Here is a 23,019-nt window from a genome sequence, read left to right as displayed (position 1 = left end):
GTAGAGCAAGTAGATCAGGGAAAGGGAAGAAGGGAGGGACTACTTGGGAATGAAATTAATCAAATTATGTGCATTATGAATATCACATAATGAATTCCACTATTTTATATAATTACAAATCACCTATTATAAAAGAAAGGTAATTTTGCCTGAGTCTATGTTTTACTTTCATATCTCCTACTTTCTTTTGAAATACAGAGCCATTGTATGGAAAGTTTTGATTGTTTAGTTCAGATAGCATATGACTTTATATTTTAACTTCCAAATAATTTAATATATAATTAATTTGTTTGTCTACAATACCCTCAGTTTAGCAACATCAAAGTCAAATATGCATTCTTTTGTGAAAGTAATATAAACAATGCATGGTGGCACACACCTGTAATCCCACATACTTAGGAGGCTGAGGCAGGAAAACTACAAGTTTGAGGATGAGCAGCACAATTTATTGAAACACTAACTCAAAAAAAAAAAAAAAAAAAAAAAAGGACTGGGGATGTAGCTCAGTGTTAGAGCCCCTTCTCTGGATTTAATCCCAACATGGGGCAAAGTAGGGAGGAAGGGGAAGAGAAAGTGTAATTCACTAAAAGTATATGTTAGAAAAGTCAGTGTGGCCCCAGAATTCTAGAAGTGTAGATTTTCAGAAATTGCCATTTGTAATGTTTTACTTATGATAAAAATTGATTTCGTTTATGCTTTTATAACATTTATAGAGTCTGTCCATGCTCTAGAGAGCCTTTGATTTTGTTTTTCCTCAAAGCTTCTGTGTGTCTTTGTTTCTCTTTCCCCCTCTCTTTGTGGTGGATGTTTGTGTCACTCTGTAGGTATTTGTCCCTTTTTTGTTCTACTTTGTAAGCTCCCTCAATAATATATATGGTTTCTTACTGCATTGCCATGTTAAATGCAAATGTTATTAACTGACAGTTCATTATTATAGTAGTAAAATATTGTAATTACAGCTAAACTAGAAAATTCACATAATTATAAAGAAACAAAAGATGTTCTTTATATCCTACTACCCAGACATAATCAACATTAATGGTTTGGTGTATAGCTTCATGTATATGTGGGATCAATTTAGAATATGGGCATCAAAATCTTATTGAAAATTATCCATTACAACATTTCCTTCTATAGGAAAACAAGACATATCTTACATACTTTATTATTTTATATGTTACAACATGTCATATTTTATAATTATTGAAAGTTTATAAATACATTTTTGTCTGTATTGAATGGAGTTCTTTTTGTTAGGAACAAAAACATGGTATTACCCATGATAGATGTCCTTTGGTTTCTGGATGGAGATATCTCTTTTATAGAAAATGAGAGCAAAACATTGTTGTCTTTTTCAGGACCATGTGTTAATTTTATAATGTGTAAATATAAGTGTTGTAAAACAACCAGTTTGCCTATTAATAGCAAGTTGGGCACAAACAGTTGGTTAGACTTGAGCCTTATGATGGAAGAATAATTAAATAAATCTCTGGGAAATATATATGAGTCATGTAAAATTTAAGTATTTTAAATTATGAAAACGTTCACTATTTCTTTCAAGTAATAATTAGAAATTTTGTTGTCTATTCTTCATAACTGTTATTGCCCAGTTAACTTATATCTGTTCTGTCAACTGCAAAGCCTAAATTTAAAATGATAATAGTAAATGTGTGTATGATTCCAAATTTTCACCATTACATGGAAGATTTTGTTTTTATTTTCCTAGATACCATCACAGCCATGTTGGATTGCACAGACAGGCCTGTTCTTCAGGCCATTTTTCTTAATAGTAATTGCTTTGAACATCTCATACGACTACTACAGAACTGCAAGGTACTTTTCTACTATTATCACCTTTAAGTTTTGAGAAACTTTTGTTTTCTTTATGTTTTAATTCAAATTTTAGTATATTGTTACTGTTTTAATAGTTTGTGTTTGCATTTATGTAATCAAGTTCTTTACTGATTGAAATTAGCATTAAATCATTTCTAATTGTCTAAGTATTTTAAAAAGAGTCAAACTGAAAACTAATTTATTTATATAACGAGCATTTCAGTTCATGATATAAATATTTTTTTTTTCCATTTAGTCCAGGAAGATACGGGAGACCCTTTAAAGTTAGTTGCTTCTGATTTCTTGGCTAGCCATTTGTGTCAGAGCATACTAAGATGATCTAGATTTTGCCTTTAGTTCTTTGAAAACAGTTCAGTTGGAAATGTTGTCTTTGACCAGTCTGGAAACTACTCCATGTTATGTATTCTATTATTGTCTGCCACTGATAAGAGGGAATATTTATATAAAACATGGATTTCTCGTTGCAAATCTATTACTCCAACTCAAATTGTATGTCATTGACTGAATGATATTTTTGTATAAGAAATGTCTTTTTAGTTAACTAAGTAGACTAATATTTACTGTGTATCAACTGTGTGTCAGCTTCTATTCTCAAATTATTGATTTAAGAAAAAAGACAAAAGTACTGTCCTCCAGTACTTACACTTTGGTTGGGGGCAAGACAAAAAAGAAACCCAAAATATATGGGAGATCTGTTGATGGTGAATGCCACAAAGAAACAGTAGGTAGAAGGCTAGAGCATGCCTAGGAAAAAATAAGATACTGCTTTTGCATCTACTGCGGTTAGGCAAAGACTCCAGTAAGGGGACATTTGAGGAGAGATGTATAGGAAATGAATGAGCCAACCTACACAAATATCAGAGTTTCCTTGCTAGAATACCAAAGTTCTTGAAGTGGAAGCACTCTTAGTATATTTGAGGAGCAAGAAGTAGTAGGCCGTGGGGCTAGAAATAAAATCAGAAGGAGAAAAGAGCTAAATTCCATAAGATCTTATAGACTATATAAGAACTTTTGGTCATCATTACATTGGGACCAAACTTTAGTGGTAGAGCACATCCCTGGCATGCATGAGGCCCTAGGTGGTAAATTATTTAATGCTGGGGATCAAACCTCTGTGGCCTCGAGCATGCCAGGGCTGTGCTCTACCACTAAAATACACCCTTTGCCCAAGTATTTTGTTTTTATCAAAATTTATTATGCTATAAAATTTGCAACAATTTCAGATAAACCTAAGCATTTGCTTTTTTTTTTTTTTTTTTTTTTGGTACTGGGGATTGACCTCACGACCATTGAGCCACATCCCCAGCCCTATTTTATATTTTATTTAGAGACAAGGTCTCACTGCATTGCTTAGCGCTTTCCCATTGTTGAGGCTGGCTTTGAACTTGTGGTCCTCCTGGCTCAGCCTCCCAAGATGCTGGGAAGCATTCACTGTTTAACCAGCTAATTTCCAAATAAATAAAAATATAAAGACCACAAAATATTTTCCAGAAATTTTAAATCTGATTTGACCTCTTTAGTCTGACTAGACTATGTATACTTTCTATTAAGGTTCTTCTTAACCGTTTTTGATTCTAATACATGATCTTAGATTTCAAAAAATTAAAGGTAATATTTTATCAGTGCAATCATCTTTTCATAGCTGTTTTGGTTAAATGTAAGTTTTATAATCATTCCTTATTATACCATCATACATACTTATTGTTGTAAATAAGTAAGGGGCTATGAAGTTGTATCATTTTGTTTCTGAATTTAGACTTTAGAAAATTATTTCTAGTTCAAACAGATTCCATTGATTTATTTTTTTTTATTTTAATTTTTCTTTTTTTTTTTTTTTTAGAGAGAGAGAGAGAATTTCAATACCTATCTTTTAGTTATTGGCGGACACAACATCTTTGTTTGTATGTGGTGCTAAGCTCGAACCCTGGCTGCACGCATGCCAGGCGAGCGCGCCACCGCTTGAGCCACATCCCCAGCCCCTCCATTGATTTAATCTAGAGTTCTAGACATTTTCTCTTCCCCAATACACTTTTGGTAACATTTTCACAAGAAACCTATAGTGTCTCATGAAGGGGAAAACAGTTATTCTTTCTCAAAGTATCTGCCTTATCCTTCCCTTACTTTTCACATTTTTTTTTTCTTACAGCATCAGGTTAAACTGTACATGCTGTTTTAAAAGTGGCACTTGTTCTGTCATTCATATTATAATTCTGGAATAACTGTTAATTTCCATCAATAATGATGGTCATTTCTCAGAAAAACTTTGTTTTTTAATTTCTGTGTTTTTTTTTTTTTTAGTTGTAGATAGACACAATACCTTTATTTTGTTTATTTTTTTATGTGGTGCTGAGGATGGAACCCAGTGCCTCCCAGCAGCTAGGCGAGCACTCTATCACTGAGCCACACCCCCAGCACCTCAGAAAAACTTTTTAAAGTCAGAATTTTACTACACTAAAATACAAATATTGTTTATTCTTTCACTTGGTTTACTTTTATAGCAGATTAGAATATTTTATATAAATACTTAGCTAATAAAATGAGGAAGTAGTTTGATGTGAGGGTAATATTTTTTTAGGTTTGCTTTTTACAAAGATTTTTGGACATGTCAAGTTGAAAATTTTTAATTACATACGCATTTCTGAAACATATTCTGTGTTGAAAATGTTTATTGGGGCTGGGGATGTGGCTCATGCGGTAATGCGCTCGCCTGGCATGTGCGGGGCACTGGGTTCGATCCTCAGCACCACATACAAATAAAATAAAGATGTTGTGTCCACCGAAAACTAAAAAATAAATATTAAAAAAAAATTCTCTCTCTGTCTCTCTATCTCTCTCTCTCTCTCTATTTCTCGTTCTCTCTCTTTAAAAAAAAAGAAAAGAAAATGTTTATTGTAGAAAAATTGATACAATAAAAAAGAAATGACCTCTATAGTTCTATAAAAATAAAGGTTACTATTATGATTTAAGTGCTTACTAATATGATGGACAGTGTTAGATGCCTTGCTTGCATTTGAGGTCACACAACAGATCTTGTCCTCAGAATGACTACTTCATAGATCAGGCAAGAAGTGACAGAGCCAGAGTTTCAGTTTAATTCTCCTTGACTTCAAAGTCCTTCATTTTTTTCTTTTCTTTTTGTTTTCTCAGTTGGGGCTAAAACCCAGGGCCTCACGCATGCTACAAAGGCACTCTTCCACTGGGCTATATCCCCAATGCCTTTTAAAATTTTTATTTTGATAAAAGGTCTCACTAAGTAGCCTAGTCTGAGATCCCCCTGCCTCAATTTGCCCTGAGAAGCTGGGATTACAGGCATGCACCACCACACCTAGCTAAGTAATGCATTCTTATTGTACAATAGATACATTGGTGGTGTATCAGTTCTCCCATACAATATAAATATATTCTAAAATTTATGAGAATTATTACCACTTTTTACCCATGCGTAAAAGGTAATAATTTTCATAATTTCTAATGGAAAAGTGTGTTTCTGTTAATGGGAAAGTAAGATCAAGAATCAAGCTGAATAGTATCAATAGAGGGAATTAGTATGTTTTGATATCTCTGAACCGTATTATAACACTAAAGCAAAATTTGAAACAGTTAGCTGTTTGATAGTTTTCAGTATTAGTGTTATCCTCTTCTACAGTTGTTCAGAGGCTATAGAAGTTAGTACAGACTTGTAGAAACTTTAATATTTATTTTTTAGTTTTTTCAGTGGACATAACATCTTTATTTTATTTTTATGTGGTGCTGAGAATCGAACCCAGCGCCCTGTGCATGCCAGGCAAGCATGATACTGCTTAAGCCACATCCCCAGGCCCGAAACTTTTTTTTAATATTTATTTTTTAGTTGTACACAATACCTTTATTTTGTTTGTTTATTTATTTTTATGTAGTGCTGAGGATCCAACCCAAGGCCTCGAATGTGCTAGGCAAGTGCTCTACTCCTGAGCCACAACCCCAGCCCCTGTAGAAACTTTAATATGTTTGTTAGTGAATTTCATAAAACATAAGATGCCATTTTATAGTGCAACAGTATTTTGATGCCAAACACAAGATATAGAGACTAGTCTGTATGGAAAACTGCACCTAATAGATGCTAAAGGGCAGAAACACAAAAGGAGAACTACTTATTTTCACAAGTGGAGCATACCATATACTTATTTCATTTAAGAAAAGCAGTTTCAGCTCACATACACAACATTGGGGGAAAAAGTTAGCAGAGTATAAACAAAAAATAATTCAAACTCCATTTAAAAATTAAAAAAAATTCTTTTTTAGATACACATGATAGTAGAGTGTATTTTGACATATTATATATACATGGAGTCTAACTTATTAGGATCCCATTCTTGTGGGTATACATGATGTGGAATTTCACTGGTCATGTGTTCATATATGAACCTAGGAAAGTTGTGTCTGATTCATTCTACTGTCTTTCCGATTCCCATTCCTCAAATCCCATTTTTTTTTTTTTATTGGTTGCTCAAAACATTACAATGTTCTTTTTTTTTTTTAATATTTATTTTTTTTTTAGTTATCAGCGACACAACATCTTTGTTTTGTATGTGGTGCTGAGGATCGAACCTGGGCCGCACCATGCCAGGCGAGCGCGCTACCGCTTGAGCCACATCCCCAGCCCCATTACAATGTTCTTGACATATCATATTTCATACATTTGATTCAAGTGGGGTATGACTTTTTATTTTTACCACGTGTACAGATTGCAGGATCACATTGGTTATACATCCACGTTTATACATACTGCCATACTAGTGTCTATTGTATTAAACCCCATTTTTAAGAGGTTGAAAATCTCTTCAAATTTCAATTTTATTTTTTAATGGAATATAATAAGCACTTTTTTTGAAAATGAATTCTAAATAGGTTTATGTCCTCCACATTTTAAATGCTGTATTTTTGATCATTTGAATAATGTACTGAATTATTTGAATTTTGCTTGGATAGTAAATATTGTAAAATCTAGTAAGTGTCCCATGGTCATAGGAAATGCTATTTAAAACTTAGAACTTGTAGGAAGTCTTTTAAAAATTTTTTTTAATTATTGGTTGTTCAAAACATTACAGAGCTCTTGACATATCATATTTCATACATTAGATTCAAGTGGGTTATGAACTCCCATTTTTACCCCAAATACAGATTGCAGAATCACATCGGTTACACATCCACATTTTTACATAATGCCATATTAATGACTGTTGTATTCTGCTACCTTTCCTATCCTCAACTATCCCCCCTCCCCCTCCCATCTTCTCTCTCTACCCCATCTACTGTAATTCATTTCTCTCCTTGTTTTTTTTTCCCATTCCCCTCACAACCTCTTATATGTAATTTTGTATAACAATGAGGGTCTCCTTCCATTTCCATGCATTTTCCCTTTTCTCTCCCTTTCTCTCACACCTCATGTCTCTGTTTAATGTTAATCTTATCCTCCTACTCTTCCTCCCTGCTCTGTTCTTAGTTGCTCTCATTATATCAAAGAAGACATTTGGCATTTGATTTTTAGGGATTGGGTAGCTTCACTTAGCATAATCTGCTCTAGTGCCATCCATTTCCCTGCAAATTCCATGATTTTGACATTTTTTAGTGCTGTGCAATACTCCATGGTGTATAAATGCCACCTTTTTTTTTTATCCATTCATCTATTGAAGGGCATCTGGGTTGGTTCCACAGTCTAGCAATTGTGAATTGTGTTGCTATGAAAATCGATGTGGCAGTATCCCTGTAGTATGCTCTTTTAAGGTCTTCAGGGAATAGTCCGAGAAGGGCAATAGCTGGGTCAAATGGTGGTTCCGTTCCCAGCTTTCCAAGAAATCTCCATACCGCTTTCCAAATTGGCCGCACCAATTTGCAGTCCCATCAGCAATGTACAAGAGTACCCTTTTCCCCACATCCTCGCCAGCACTTGTTGTTGTTTGATTTCAGAATGGCTGCCAATCTTACTGGAGTGAGATGGTATCTTAGGGTGGTTTTGATTTGCATTTCTCTGACTGCTAGAGATGGTGAGCATTTTTTCATGTACTTGTTGACTGATTGTATGTCCTCCTCTGAGAAGTGTCTGTTCAGGTCCTTGGCCCATTTGTTGATTGGGTTATTTGTTATCTTATTGTTTAATTTTTTGAGTTCTTTGTATACTCTGGATATTAGGGCTCTATCTGAAGTGTGAGGAGTAAAAATTTGTTCCCATGATGTAGGCTCCCTATTTACCTCTTTTTTTATTGTTTCTCTTGCTGAGAAAAAAACTTTTTAGTTTAAGTAAGTCCCATTTGTTGATTCTTGTTATTAACTCTTGGGCTATGGGTGTCCTATTACGGAATTTGGAGCCTGACCCCACAATATGTAGATCGGAGCCAACTTTTTCTTCTATCAGACGCAGAGTCTCTGATTTGATATCAAGCTCCTTGATCCATTTTGAGTTAACTTTTGTGCATGGTGAGAGAAGGGGATTCAGTTTCATTTTGTTGCATAGGGATTTCCAATTTTCCCAGCACCATTTGTTGAAGATGCTATCCTTACTCCATTGCATGCTTTTAGCCCCTTTATCAAATATAAGATAGTTGTATCTTTGTGGATTATTCTCTGTGTCCTCTATTCTGTACCATTGGTCCACCCGCCTGTTTTGGTACCAGTACCATGCTGTTTTTGTTACTATTGCTCTGTAATATAGTTTGAAATCCGGTATCGCTATACCGCCTGATTCACACTTCCTGCCTAGAATTGCTTTTGCTATTCTGGGTCTTTTATTTTTCCATATGAATTTCATGATTGCTTTATCTATTTCTACAAGAAATGCCATTGGGATTTTGATTGGGATTGCATTAAACCTATACAGAACTTTTGGTAATATCGCCATTTTGATGATGTTAGTTCTGCCTATCCATGAACAGGGTATATTTTTCCATCTTATCTTCTTCTACTTCTCTCTTTAGGGTTCTGTAGTTTTCATTGTTTAAATTATTCACCTCTTTTGTTAGGTTGATTCCCAAGTATTTTATTTTTTTGAGGATATTGTGAATGGGGTGTTTTTCCTCATTTCCATTTAAGAAGTTTTGTCGCTGATATACAGGAATGCCTTTGATTTATGCGTGTTGATTTTATATCCTGCCACTTTGCTGAATTCATTTATTAGTTCTAGTAGTTTTTTTGTAGACCCTTTTGGGTCTTCTAGGTATAGAGTCATGTCACCCAGGAATAGTGATAATTTAAGTTCTTCTTTTCCTATTTTTATGCCTTTAATTTCTTTCGTCTGTCTAATTGCTCTGGCCAGTGTTTCAAGAACTCTATTGAATAGAAGTGGTGATAGAGGGCATCCCTGTCTTGTTCCAGATTTTAGAGGGAATGCCTTCAATTTTTCTCCATTCAGAATGATGCTAGCCTGAGGCTTAGCATAGATAGCTTTTACAATGTTGAGGTAAGTTCCTGTTATCCCTAGTTTTTCTAATGTTTTGAACATAGAGCGATGCTGTACTTTGTCGAATGCTTTTTCTGCGTCTATGGAGATGATCATATGGTTCTTATCTTTAAGTCTATTGATGTGGTGAATAACATTTATTGATTTCCGTATATTGAACCATCCTTGCATCCCAGGGATGAATCCTACTTGATCGTGGTGCACAATTTTTTTGATGTGTTTTTGTATCCGATTTGCCAAATTTTATTGAGGATTTTTGCATCTAGGTTCATTAGAGATATTGGTCTGTAGTTTTCTTTCTTTGAGGTGTCTTTGTCTGGTTTTGGAATCAGGGTGATGTTGGCCTCATAGAATGAATTTGGAAGAGCTTCCTCTTTTTCTATTTCCTGAAATAACTTGAAAAGCATTGGTATTAATTCTTCTTTAAAGGTTTTGTAAAACTCTGCTGTATACCCATTCGGTCCTGGGCTTTTCTTGGTTGGTAGTTTTTTGATTGCTTCTTCAATTTCATCCATTGATATTGGTCTGTTCAAATTGTGTGTATCCTCCTGACTCAGTCTGGGTAAATCATATGACTTCAGAAATTTATCAATGTCTTCACTATCATCTATTTTATTGGGATATAGGTTTTCAAAATAATTCCTAATTATCTTCTGTATTTTGGTAGTATATGTTGTGATGTTGCCTTTTTCATCCTGTATGTTAGTAATTTGAGTTCTCTCTCCTCTTCGTTAGTATGGCTAAGGGTCTGTCGATCTTATTTATTTTTTCGAGAAACCAACTTTTAGTTTTGTTAATTTTTTCAATAGTTTCTTTTGTTTCAATTTCATTGATTTCCGCTCTGATTTTAATTATTTCTTGCCTTCTGCTACATTTGCTGTTGTTTTGCTCTTCTTTTTCTAGGGCTTTGAGATGAAGTGTGAGCTCATTTATTTGTTGGTTTTTTCTTTTTTTGAGGATTGACCTCCAGGCGATGAATTTCCCTCTTAAAAGTGCTTTCATTGTGTCCCATAGATTCTGATATGTTGTGTCTGTATTTTCATTTATCTCTAAGAATTTTTTGATTTCCTCCTTGATGTCTTCTGTAACCCATTGATCATTCAGTAACATATTGTTCATTTTCCATGTGATGTAGGATTTTCCTTCCTTCTTTTATCATTGATTTCCAGTTTCATTCCATTATGATCAGATAAAATGTATGGTATTAATCTCCACCCCTTTATATTTACTGAGGGTTGCCCTATGGCATAATATATGGTCTATTTTTGAGAAGGATCCATGTGCTCCTGAGAAAAAAGTATATCCACTTGATGATGGTTGATATATTCTATATATGTCAGTTAAGTCTAGGTTATTGATTGTGATATTGAGTTCTATAATTTCTTTATTCAACTTTTGTTTGGAGGATCTGTCCAATGGTGAGAGAGGTGTGTTGAAGTCACTCATAATTACTGTGTTGTCGTCTATTTGATTCTTGAACTTGAGGAGAATTTGTTTTATGTACGTTGCAGCACCATTATTTGGTGCATAAATATTGATAATTGTTATGTCTTGTTGGTGAATGGTTCCTTTTAACAGTATATAATGTCCTTCCTTATCCCTTTTGATTAACTTAGTCTTGAAGTCGATTTTATTCGATATGAGGATGGCCACCCCTGCTTGCTTACGAGGACCGTGTGTGTGGTATATTTTTTCCCAACTTTTCACCTTCAGCCCGTGTATGTCTTTTCCAATCAGATGTGTCTCCTAGAGGCAGCATATTGTTGGGTTTTTTTTTTTTTCTAAGAGAGAGAGAGAGAGAGAGAGAGAGAGAGAGAGAGAGAGAGAATTTTTTGATATTTTTATTTTTTAGTTTTCGGTGGACACAACATCTTTGTTTGTATGTGGTGCTGAGATTCAAACCCGGGCTGCACGCATGCCAGGCGAGCGCGCTACCACTTGCGCCACATCCCCAGCCCCTGGGTTTGTTTTTTTAATCCATGTTACCAGCCTATGTCACTTTATTGGAGAGTTTAAGCCATTAACATTTAGAGTTTCTGTTGATATATGGTTTATACTTCCAGCCATGTGTGATTATTTATCTTTTTTTTTTTTTTTTAAATTTAGTGTGTTTCTCCATGATTAGCTTTCCCCCCTCCCTCTGTCTTTACTGAGGTACTTCCCACTGATGGTTTTGGTTATTGTTCTTCATTTCTTCCTCATGTAGTGTTTTGCTCAAGATGCTTTGCAATGCTGGTTTTCTGGCTTCAAATTCTTTTAACTTTTGTTTATCATGAAAGATTTTTATTTTGTTGTCGTACCTGAAGCTTAATTTTGCTGGATACAGAATTCTTGGTTGGCATCCATTGTCTTTCAGTGTTTGAAATACGTTGTTCCAGGATCTTCTCGCTTTCGGCGTCTATGATGAAAAATCCGTTGTTAACCTTATTGGTTTACCCCTGAATGTAATCTGCCTCCTTTCTCTTGTAGCTTTTAATATTTTCTCTTTGTTCTGTATATTGGATATCTTCATAACAATGTGTCTTGGTGTTATTCTACTGTGATTTTGTATGCTCGGTGTCCGGTATGCATCTATAATTTGTATATCCGTTTCCTTTTTTATTTCTGGAAAGTTTTCTGTAATTATTTCATTCAGCAGGTTGCTCATTCCCTTGGTTTTAATCTCTATACCTTCCTTTTTACCTGATGACTCTTAAGTTTGTTTTTTTATGTTATCCCATATCTCTTGCATGTTTTTCTCGTGATTTTTTACCAGCCTTTCTGAGTTGGCTAGACTATTTTCAAGATGATATATTTTGTCTTCATTATCTGACGTTCTGACTTCTACTTGCTCCACTCTGTTAGTGATACTCTCATTTGAGTTTTTAATTTGGTTTATAGTTTCCTTCATTTCTAGAATTAATGTTTGATTTTTTTTTTATAATCTATCTCCTGATAAAGATGCTTAACTTCTTCTTTTATCTGTTTATGTAATTCAATTTCAATGTGTTCTTTCACTGTTTGCTGTCTCATATCCTCTTTAAGGTTCCATTCCATCTGTCTAAGGTATTCCTTGAGTTCTTTATATGACAATTTTTCTGATGCCTCTAGGTCCTCCTGAATATTTAGTGTTCCTGCATTGTTTGTACTCCTTTTCTTCCTTGCTTTTTCATGCTGCTCATGTTACTTCTTGTTCTGTTTGACTGCTGAGTTACTGTTTACTCCTATAAATTTATTTGATGCTGTCGCCGCTGGTTTCAATGAAGTCATCTCCTCCGTTGCCTTCTGGTGACGTCAGTTCTCTGCCATGGTGGTATCCCATGCAAATGGCGACAGTTCGTTTCCCTTTGCTGGGTGACCAATGCAACGGGTGGGTCCTGACTGGCTCTCCCAAGCCCCGTTTCAATCCTGTGGCCACTGCCTATGAAGGCTCGGTTGGCATTTACCTCCGTAGGTGCAGAAGGGCTGACCAGTTGTTTCAGCGGGATGGTTTAGTGGTGAGTCACAGCAGTTTGTCTACGCGAAGCAGGCCACCAGGAGCTTGAATTCAGCCTATCCGGGCTCGGTGTGTGTTCTGAGAGGCCCAGACTATTCACCCCAGATCCACGTCACCTCAGCATTGCCTAGTGATCCTGAGCAAACAGCATTTAGAGGGTTTACAACTCCCTATGCCCGCGCAGCTGAAGAGGTCAGAGACTTGATCTCTCCGCGCCCGCCGCCATGTTGGATCCAACTCCCAGATCCACTTTTATTTCCTCTCGGAAACTTTTTTTTTTTTTTTTGCAGGTGGGTCGTCGGCTTCGGGGAGCCGACCGCAGGTCTGGGGCTGAGAGGCCTCTTGGGGGTGGGGGGGGGGGAGGTCCGGTGGGCACACCAGGGCCCTGCCGGTTGCAATGCAGCAGCCAGGGGCGTGGGAAGTCTGTAGGAAGTCTTTTGATTGGACCTAGAAGGCAAAAAATAGGCAATGGAATGTGCTCCAGTCTTCCAGAGATGACTGACACTGTTGGCTGATTGCTCTTAACCCTTTGTTCCAGGGTGTTTCATCTCTTGGTTGTTTGTTTTTTGCTCTGTTTTCTCTCATTGGTGTATTTTCCTACAATTGAAAATGCATTTGTGCCCATGTACATATTTACATTTAGTTGTAGATGGACACAAGGGCACAATAACTTTATTTTATTTATTTTTACGTGAGTGCTGGGGATGAACCCAGTGCCACACACATGCTAGGCAAGTGCTTTACCACTGAACCAGAACCCCAGCCCCACATTTGTGATTTTGATAATAGAACTTTGCTATATTATAGAACTGTCAACTGGTATGTCTATCAGGGACATCTCATAACTAGTATAACCCAATTGAAAGGATCTTATGCTTTGTCCTATTTTTAGGTGAGATAGAGTCTCCTGTAACTACAAGAATAAAATTAAATGTATAGTTACCAGGTCTGGAGCATTTTGAAAGAGAGGACAAATTCTATTAATTTCAAACCACATCAAGGTTCTGCCTCTTTGCAACTCCATAAAACTGTTTCTAATCAAGGTCCTTGAAAACCTTTTAGTTTCCAAGTTCAATGGACACTAGTTGTTATTTTTGGTGACATTTTCCGTTTGTCACTTTTGCTTGTGGCCTTCTTGAGAAACTTAAAAAGAATTGTTTCTGAATTATCAACATACTCATCTTTTCTATGCTCTTTGTTTCTGTTACCACAGTGGCCATTCTTCAGTGTCTTTGGAATATTGCGTTTCTAAAAATGCTGGCATTACCTATTTGATCCTAGGTTTTTACCCTCCTACACCTTAATTTACTTATGCTTTTGACAATCTCAACTGTTATTTATAATAGCCAAGATGTGGAAACAAATTACACACCTGTCACTGAATGAATATAGAAAATGAGGTATATATTTACAATGGAACTTTCACTAAGCTTTTCATATGATGTTTGACACATAGAAAAAGTATTGACATTCTCGAGGAATTTTCCAAGAACCCCTAATAGAAAAGATTTTAGAACTAAGACATCAGGTTTTATTTTTTTAATGTACTTCTAGTTACAAATCATATAATACAAGCCATTCTGTGACTGGATGCTTTTCCTTGTAATTAAAAAAAAAAAAAATTTGTAAACTGTGAAAAAAAATTATTTGATACTACTTACCACATTTTGTTTTGCAACAGGAAATGCTAGAGAATAAACCCATTTCATGGGGGAAAACCAGCCTTTGGAACTTGGGCCTTTCCTGTTGGCTGTACATCTTCCTTATTTCAGAAATAGTTTTGTCTGAATCAATGTGGATTGTGACATTATTGTCTTTAAATCTTTAAAAAAAATTATTGGCACATATTAATTGTACAAATGAATGGGTTTCTATATGATTTTCCCTATAGGCATATATTATGCATGATCATATGCTCCATACTTCTTCTTTGATACCCACCCTTTTCCCTTCAACACCTTCCCAGTCCCTAGTAATCTGTCTTCTACTTTTAGGTCTTTTGTTTCCACATACAATCTGTATGGGGATTGAACCCATGGACTAGTGCATTCTAGGCAAGCCCTCTCCACTTTAGTTTCCACATATGAGAGAGAACAGGCGATACTTGTCTGTGTTTGATTTGTTTCCCTTAACATGATGTCATCTAGTTGCATCCATTTTGCTACAATGATAAGATTTTTTTTTTTAATGGATGAATGATACTCCCATTGTGTGTATGTGTGTATCATATTTTTGTTATCTATTTATCTAAACTAATTCCATATCTTAGCTATTGTGAATAGTGCCATAATAAATACAGGCATGCAGTTACCTTTTTTGTGTGATGACTTCATTTCCAGTGGTTATATACCAAGGAGTAGGATAGCTGGATCATATGATAGTTCTATTTTTAGCTTTTTGAGGAACCTTATATTGTTTTTCATAGTGATTATCCTAATTTACATTCCCACCAGTGGTGTTCAAGGGTTCCTTTTTCTCCACAATATATCCAGTATTTCTTTTTTTGTTTTTGTTTTTTGATAATAGCCATTCAGATGGTCATTAAGTCTTTAAAAATGGGGGAAGCTTTGAAATAAGCTTCCCAATTTGTTCATCATACAAATAAGGAAAAGTGTGTCAAGAAAGATATAATTACTAGCCCAAGGTTAGTAGTAATAAGTGATGGAGCTAGGATTTCTTACCCAGTTTTTTCTTTTTCCCATGGTCCTAAAAGTCCATTGTGATATGTAGTTTTCTAATTGTATTAATTGCACTTAAGTTCACTATTTAGTCAGTAGAAAATATGTTGCCTGTGCATTAAAATAGGAAAATTAAGATTATATTGATACATAAACATTTTATGAACTAGTTTATATTATTCCTGAATGTATAAAAATGTATTACATGGTGGTACAAATGTCTGTGATTACTTTCTGTTTAAATTGATTTTTTTTGTTATTAGTAAAGAATAAATCATTTATTCTGCTTTATTCCATCATACAGAATCATGACAGTTTTGCTGTTTAAACATGCACACCTGTTGGAAACATTGGAAACTAAAGATTAAAGTGACACAAATAATTTATGAGACATGGAAAATCTTTAGCTGACCTCTGGCACTTTCTGTGCTTTCTTTTTGTATGAGAGTCACAGTCCACTATAAGTTATTTTGTTTCCTTGAAGAAACATGATTTGAATTATTGTAATTTTTTAAAAGCCATCCATAGATGTTTGAATTAGAACAGAAGAACAGCATTATCTTTAGTAGTAGCAATAAGAGGGATTCAGAAACCATCCCATTGACTTTGGGGCTGTGGTAAAAATCTTGGTGTTTTTTGATTGTGTCTTAGTGTAAGTTTTTAGAATTACTCATTTAAGAGTAAGAACTTTTGGAAGATTCTTTATGTACATTGCTATGTTGCTGTCTGGAAAGACTTTCTTGCCCTCTCTTTCTCTCCCTCTCTCTATTTTTTTTTTTTTTTTTTTTTTTGGCAGTACTGGAATTGAACAGAGGGCTTTGTGCACACTAGGCAAGTGCCCTGCCTATAAGCTACATCCCTAACCCTTGGAAAGCTTACTTATTTTTACCCGTATTAGCTTCAGCAGAACATTTCTATTTCCTTGCACCTGAATAATATGCAATATTTTTCCCCAAATCTTTGCTGATAATACTAGCTTTCATTTATAAAGTCTGTGTTATGTGCTACATACCATGTAAATAAACTACCATAGATTATATCATTTAACATGTATAGTTATTTGATGAGATATTTATTATTCCTCCCATTTTTAAGAAAACAAACTTGGAGTAGTTAGTTTTCCTTAAAATCAAACAGGTAAGAAGTAGGAAAGCCGGGGCTGGGGATGTGGCTCAAGCGGTCACACGCTCACCCGGCATGCGTGCAGCCCAGGTTCAATCCTCAGCACCACATGCATACAAAGATGTTGTGTCCAGTGAAAACTAAAAATATACATATACATATATTTAAAAAAAATTCTCTCTCTCTCTCTTAAAAAAAAAATTGACTTGATTCTTTAAACTCACCATTAGACTCACCAGACTCACCATTAGACTCACCAGCTAATATGTACCCTATAAATATTTAAAAAAAAAAAAAAAGTAGTAAAGCCATGATTCCAACTCAGGTCTCTGACTCCAAAAGCCTATTAAGCTTTATGTACCTGTTATATACTTACCTTTATCCAGTTAGTTTTTTTTTTTCGTAGTTGTAGATGGACAGAATGCCTTTATTTTATTTATTTTTATGTGGTGCTAAGGATCGAACCCAGTGCCTCACACATGCTAGGCAAGTGCTCTGCCACTACAGCCCTAGCACTCCAGTTAATTTTATATTGCAGTGTTTTAGCATGTAACTAAACTTTCTGAAATCACAGATTTTCCTAAGAACTTCCTTCTTGGTATGCTTTTGGTTTTTTTATATATCTAACTTTTTCTTCTTTCACTCTCATTTGAATTATTTTTGTCTTTAAGCAAACTATGCCAGAGTCCAAAGCCTTTTGGAATGCTGTTTTGTATATAAAACTAAAATTAAACTGGGTGTGGTGGCACAGGAATATAATCCCAGCTACTTGAGAGGCTGAGGCAAGAAGTTGGCAAGTTCAGGGACATCCCAGGCAATATAGCAAGATTCTGTCCCAAAAATAAAGAATGGCTGGGGATGCAGTTCAGTGGTAGAGTGCCACTGGGTTCAATCCCAGTACCATAGACAAAACAAAACAACAAATAATCTAAAATTAAAATACTTGATTCTTTTTTTTCCCCATTCAGAGGAGGGTAATCCTCATGTGTGCCATAAATAATACCAATCTCCCTTTCCAGTATACAAACTAATATAAATTAAGTTCAACTCTTTACAACTTTGGAGAATATTGTTTTATGATATTCTTTTAAAAAAATTCTTTAGTTGTAGATGGACACAATATATTTATGTATTTATTTTTATGTGGTGCTGAGGATCAAACCTAGGCCTCATGTATGGGAGGCAAGTGCTGTGCTACTGAGCTACAACCCCATCTCTGTTTTATGGCATTCTGGTATGATGTACAGTAAGATAAATTTGGAAAATTCTGTATACTGACCTCCATGTGGGGTTATACATTAGCCTGTTGGAGACTCTGAGAAAAGCATTTCAAGATATAACCCTTTCAATAGTTAAATAGTATTTCACAAGCTTACTTGACTAAGTACATTATTTACTATAATATCTTGAGTCTATCTCAGTAGCAGCTTTCCTCCTACTCTGTGAGGCATTCTCCTGATGTTTCTGTAAGTAGTTAGGAATATTAACTAATTTTAATTACTGTTATTTCTTATTCTAGTAACTTTGAGTTCTAAGGGTGAAATATATCTATGATAATTAGTCATGGTATATAAACTAATATTAGTTTGTTACCCAAAAAGCAAATAATTTGCAATTTCTGGAAGTGATATACTTCATAAGTGGATTCTTGGATTGGTTTTCAAGAAAGGTGGGAATCCATTTAGGTTTCATTTTTCTTAGAGGTGACAATTTAATTTTTTTTCTCCATTATTCTTATCTCTGTTTTTAACAGCTGTTTTTAAATGCTAATAATAAGGTGGCAGACAAGAACGAGAAAGAACTTGCCAACAAATTACTGACAGAAATGAATGAGGACCAGGTATCTACAAAGCCTGCATCTTGTTTCAGCCGAAGTCCAAAATCAGTCAATGGGAATAACTTTCCTGTACTTTTCTTCTTACTTCTTAAAATACATAAACATTAAATAATTCTAATATTCATTAATTATTTTTGAAAATTACTTAAATATTAAAATAAGAATTACTTTCATCTAAACGATAATTATCTTGGTGGTTTGTAGAAGCAATGAATAAAATGCTATCTGTGCACATGTATTCTCTTTAGTTTGAGGAGATATAAAGTACAGGAATGTGATCCCAGTATCAATGCTGTCTACCTGATGGTGACTTCATATTTTGGGGGCTTCCTTTTCTAAGCACTGTGGTTTAATTGGAACCTCAGGTATTTGTTTGTGAATATGTATGGTCATTGTTAATATCTTGATTCTTTGCTTCTTATTGACAAATAATGATTATAATTCAATGGACAACCTGAATCTTGGAGGAAGGGAAGAAGATGCTGAACTCTTTGAATGTTAAATTAGCATAAACTCAACTTTCTTCTAGTCTAAAAATTCAACTCTATATAAGGATAATGAAGCAAACTTACATAGTAAGTGTTACTTCTCATGTGTTAGGTAAATTAATTTGGAAAAAACTTAAAATGAAGTTTGCTCTTTTCTTTTCCAAAATGTAAGAGAACTTATGTCTTTTATTAACATTTTGTTAATATCTAGATTAACAGAGTTGTGGTATAAAAAGAAACTATATTTTAGTGTATTGTTTTCTCAATGGGAAATATTTTACAGAGTACTCTTTTAGATTTTTCTATACATGTTTAGTCCCTCTGAAGCCTACTTATATAGTTTAATAAAATAATTATAATAGTCTTGTAGAAGTTTATGTTATAATTCTAAATAGTGGATATAATGAGATTTTTAAAATTTTTTCTTGGACAAAATCTAGCACAGATCTTACTTGTATAAAATTCTACTATATGCAGAATGTTTAATATGTACTGTAATGTTTATTGTATATGTAATATGTTTATCCTACATAATATTATTTAATAAACAGCATCAACAAAAACCAGAATTTTAGATTAAATGCCCCACCTAAAGGTGATTGAGCTTAATTCAACACTACAGTTAAATTAATCTAAACAGTTCCCTTTGCATTTGAATTTTTTTACTGGAAGATGGTGAGGAAAATCCTATTTGTGGATTGATTGGCTTCAGAATTTTTCAGGACTATTTATTTTTACATCTTTCCAGTTCTTGTTCTGTGCTTTCATGGTAATTATCTATAGGAATATAAACATTCTGTGCTTTTCAAGCTAAGCCTATAAGTAATAGTCATGGTCAGTTGTTAAATATTGATTGTTTTTTTTTTTTTTTTTTGCTATACAGGCAAGGCCCTGAAATTTAACATGTCTAGTTTTTAATGAAGCATAAACAAAATGGAGCTTTTTAAATTCTTTCTTAAAAATTTTAGCACTAAACATTGCCTTCTCAAAAACATGACTATGATTATAGATACATGTCTCTTTCTTAAACTGTCTCAAAATTTGCATTTTATATAAAACATAACTTATTGTTTGTGAGGATGATGATTAATTGGTGTATGATGATCAATTTTAATATAGAGTTTGGAAACTAAGTACACTTTTTATCTATTTCATTATATATGCTAGTGGAATTTAAGCCTAGGAAGTTCAAGTATATCTTTGAAGGGAAATTAAAACATAATAGAATTTCCAATTATAGACCTCCCTTCCTTCCTCTTGAGATTGTCCATTCATTTTTAAAAGCATGTGTTGAGCTTGGTGGGGTGGGTTTTCCCTCCCCTTCAAAAACATTTAATGTAATGAGTGAATTTTGCCTTATTCTTTTTGAAATATGGCTTATTCCTGTTAAGTAGGTAACTTTTCTTGCAGGTCACAGTGTTTCACATTTCATAGGAAGAGGAATGTAATGCATGTTAAGTATTTTTTCAGGTTTTCAGAACAGAGGTTTCCTAAGTGACTAAAAATCTTGACCGCTATTGATTTTTTGGTTTCTTTCAGCAGGTGTTTCAGGGACAGTTGGATTGTTTGGCAGTGTCAACCATCCAAGCTTTGACAGCAATAATGAACAAATCTCCAGCTGCTAAGGTAAAACATATCTCCCAAGCTTCGAAATTTGTCTTAGATCTGCCATTATTCACTATATAAATCCCAAAATAATATGTAAAAGTCTATAATACATATGATTTAATACCTGAAATAAAATAGTTCACGAAATACCTCATCTTAATGTAAGAATACTGATAATTTTTTAAAATATTTTTTAGTTGTAGATAAACACACAGTATCTTCATTTATTTTTATGTGGTGCTGAGGATTGAACCCAGGGCCTCACACATGCTAGGCAGCCACTTTACCACTGAGCTATAGCCCCAGCCCGATTTACTGATAATTTTAATGATAAGCAAAGCCCCAAGGACACTGCAGGATTTTAAAAAACATTGATGGGCCTGGGATTGTGGCTCAGTGGAAATACACTTGCTTAGCAAGTGTGAGGCACTGGGTTTCATCCTCAGCACCATATAAAAGTAAGTAAATTAATTGAATAAAGGTAATATGTTCATCTACAATTAAAAAAAAAGACATTGTAAATTAATGAAGATTTCCAGTGTTTTTCAAAGAATGGGAGCTAGCTCTGATATTGAAATGATCTTTTTTTTTTAGATTTGTTATAATGTATTCATACATGCACACAATAAAACAATATAATCTGATCAGTTTCCTTCCCCAGTATCTCCCCTTTCCCACTCCTCCCTCCCCCTGATCCCCTTCTTCTATTCTTCTGGTCTCCCTTCTATTTTTTTAAAATTTGTTCTAATTAGTTATACATGACAGTAGAATGCATTTTGACACATTTTACACAAATGGAGCACAACTTCTCATTCCTCTGGCTGTACATGGTGTAGAGTCACACAAGTAGTGTAATCATACATGTATATAGGGTAATAATGTCTGTCTCATTTTACTGTCCTTCCCAACCTCACAGCCCCACCCTCCCTTCACTCCCCTTTGCACAATCCAAAATTCCTTCATTCTTCCTTACCCACCCCTGCCCCACACACTATGGATTAGCATCTGCTTATCAGAGAAAACATTCAGCCTTTGTTTTTTGGGGATTGGTTCATTTCACTTAGCATGATATTCTCTAGTTCCATCCATTTACCAGCAAATGCCATAATTTCATTTTTCTTTAAGGCTGAGTAATATTCCATTGTATATATGTACTATATTTTCTTTATCCATTATCTGTTGCAGGGCATCTAGCTTGGTTCCATAGTTCAGCTATTATAAATTGAGCTGCTGTAAACATTGATCTGGCTGAATCACTGTAGTATGCTGATTCTAAGTCCTTTGGTTATAAACTGAGCAGTGGGATAGCTAGGTCAAATGGTGGTTCCATTCCAAGTTTTCTGAGGAATTTTTATACTGCTTTCCAAAGTGATTGCACCAATTTGCAATCTCAACAGCCATGTATGAGTGTATCTTTTTCCCCACATCTTCACCAATACTTATTATTGCTTGAATTCTTTTTTAAAAGAATATTTATTTTTTAGTTGTTGTTGGACACAATACCTTTATTTCACTTATTTATTTTTATGTGGTGCTGAGGATCGAACCCAGGGTCTTGCACGTGCGAGGAGAGCAGTCTGCTGCTGAGCCACAACCCTTGTTTGTATTCTTGGTAATTGCCATTGTGACTGGAGTGAGATGAAATGATAGAGTGGTTTTGATTTGCATTTCTCTAATTGCTAGAGTTGATGAACATTTTTTCATATGTTTGTTGATTGATTGTATTTCTTCTTCTATGAAGTGTCTCTTCAGTTCCTTAGCCCATTTATTGATTGGGTTATTTATTTTTTTGGTGTTAAATTTTTTGAGTTCTTTATATATCCTAGAGATTAATGCTCTATCTGAGGTGCATGAGGTAAAAATTTTTTCCTGGTCTATAGGCTCTCTCTTCATGTTATTGATTGTTTCCTTTGCTGAGAAGAAGCTTTTTAGTTGGAATCCATCCCATTTATTGATTCTTAATTTTACTTCTTGCGCTTTAGGAATCTTGTTAAGGAAGTCAGATCCTAAGCTGACATGATGAAGATTTGGGCCTCTTTTTTCTTCTTAAATGTAATGTCTCTGTTCTAGTACCTAACTATTTTTTAAAAATATTTTTATTAGTTGATGATGGACCTTTATTTTATTAATTTATTTCTATGCAGTGCTGAGTATTGAACCCAGTACCTCACACATGCTAGGCAAGCTCTCTGCCACTGAGCCACAAACCCAGCCCGTAGTGCCTAACTCTTTGATCCACTTTGAGTTGATTTTTATGTAGGGTGAGAGAGAGAGAGATTTAATTTCATTTTGCTACATATGGACTTCCAGTTTTCCCAGCACCATTTGTTGAATAGGCTATCTTTTCTCCAATGTGTTTTTGGCACCTTTGTCTAATATGAGATAACTGTATGTGGGTTTGTCTCTGTGTTTTCTATTTTGTACCATTGGTCTACTTGTCTATTTTGGTGCTGATACTATGCTGTTTTTGTTACTATTGCTCTGTAGTATAGTTTTAAGATCTGGTATTGTGATGCTTCTTGCTT

At 34.6% G+C, this 23,019-nt stretch overlaps 1 protein-coding gene across 1 annotated transcript in view; it reads left to right on the top strand.

Annotated features, from left to right (window-relative positions):
- The window catches only part of Nbeal1 (neurobeachin like 1), a 212,134-nt gene that overhangs the window by 80,963 nt on the left and 108,152 nt on the right, over positions 1-23,019 (top strand). The window contains exons 10-12 of the mRNA XM_076865627.2: positions 1,727-1,833; positions 18,315-18,401; positions 20,429-20,512. Of these exons, the coding sequence (XP_076721742.2) occupies positions 1,727-1,833; positions 18,315-18,401; positions 20,429-20,512 (278 nt within the window). The remainder of the gene's footprint in view (positions 1-1,726; positions 1,834-18,314; positions 18,402-20,428; positions 20,513-23,019) is intronic.

This window comes from Callospermophilus lateralis, chromosome 9 (assembly GCF_048772815.1).
Source record: "Callospermophilus lateralis isolate mCalLat2 chromosome 9, mCalLat2.hap1, whole genome shotgun sequence".
Taxonomy (NCBI): Eukaryota; Metazoa; Chordata; class Mammalia; order Rodentia; family Sciuridae; genus Callospermophilus; species Callospermophilus lateralis.
This window is presented reverse-complemented; position numbering and strand designations above follow the sequence as displayed.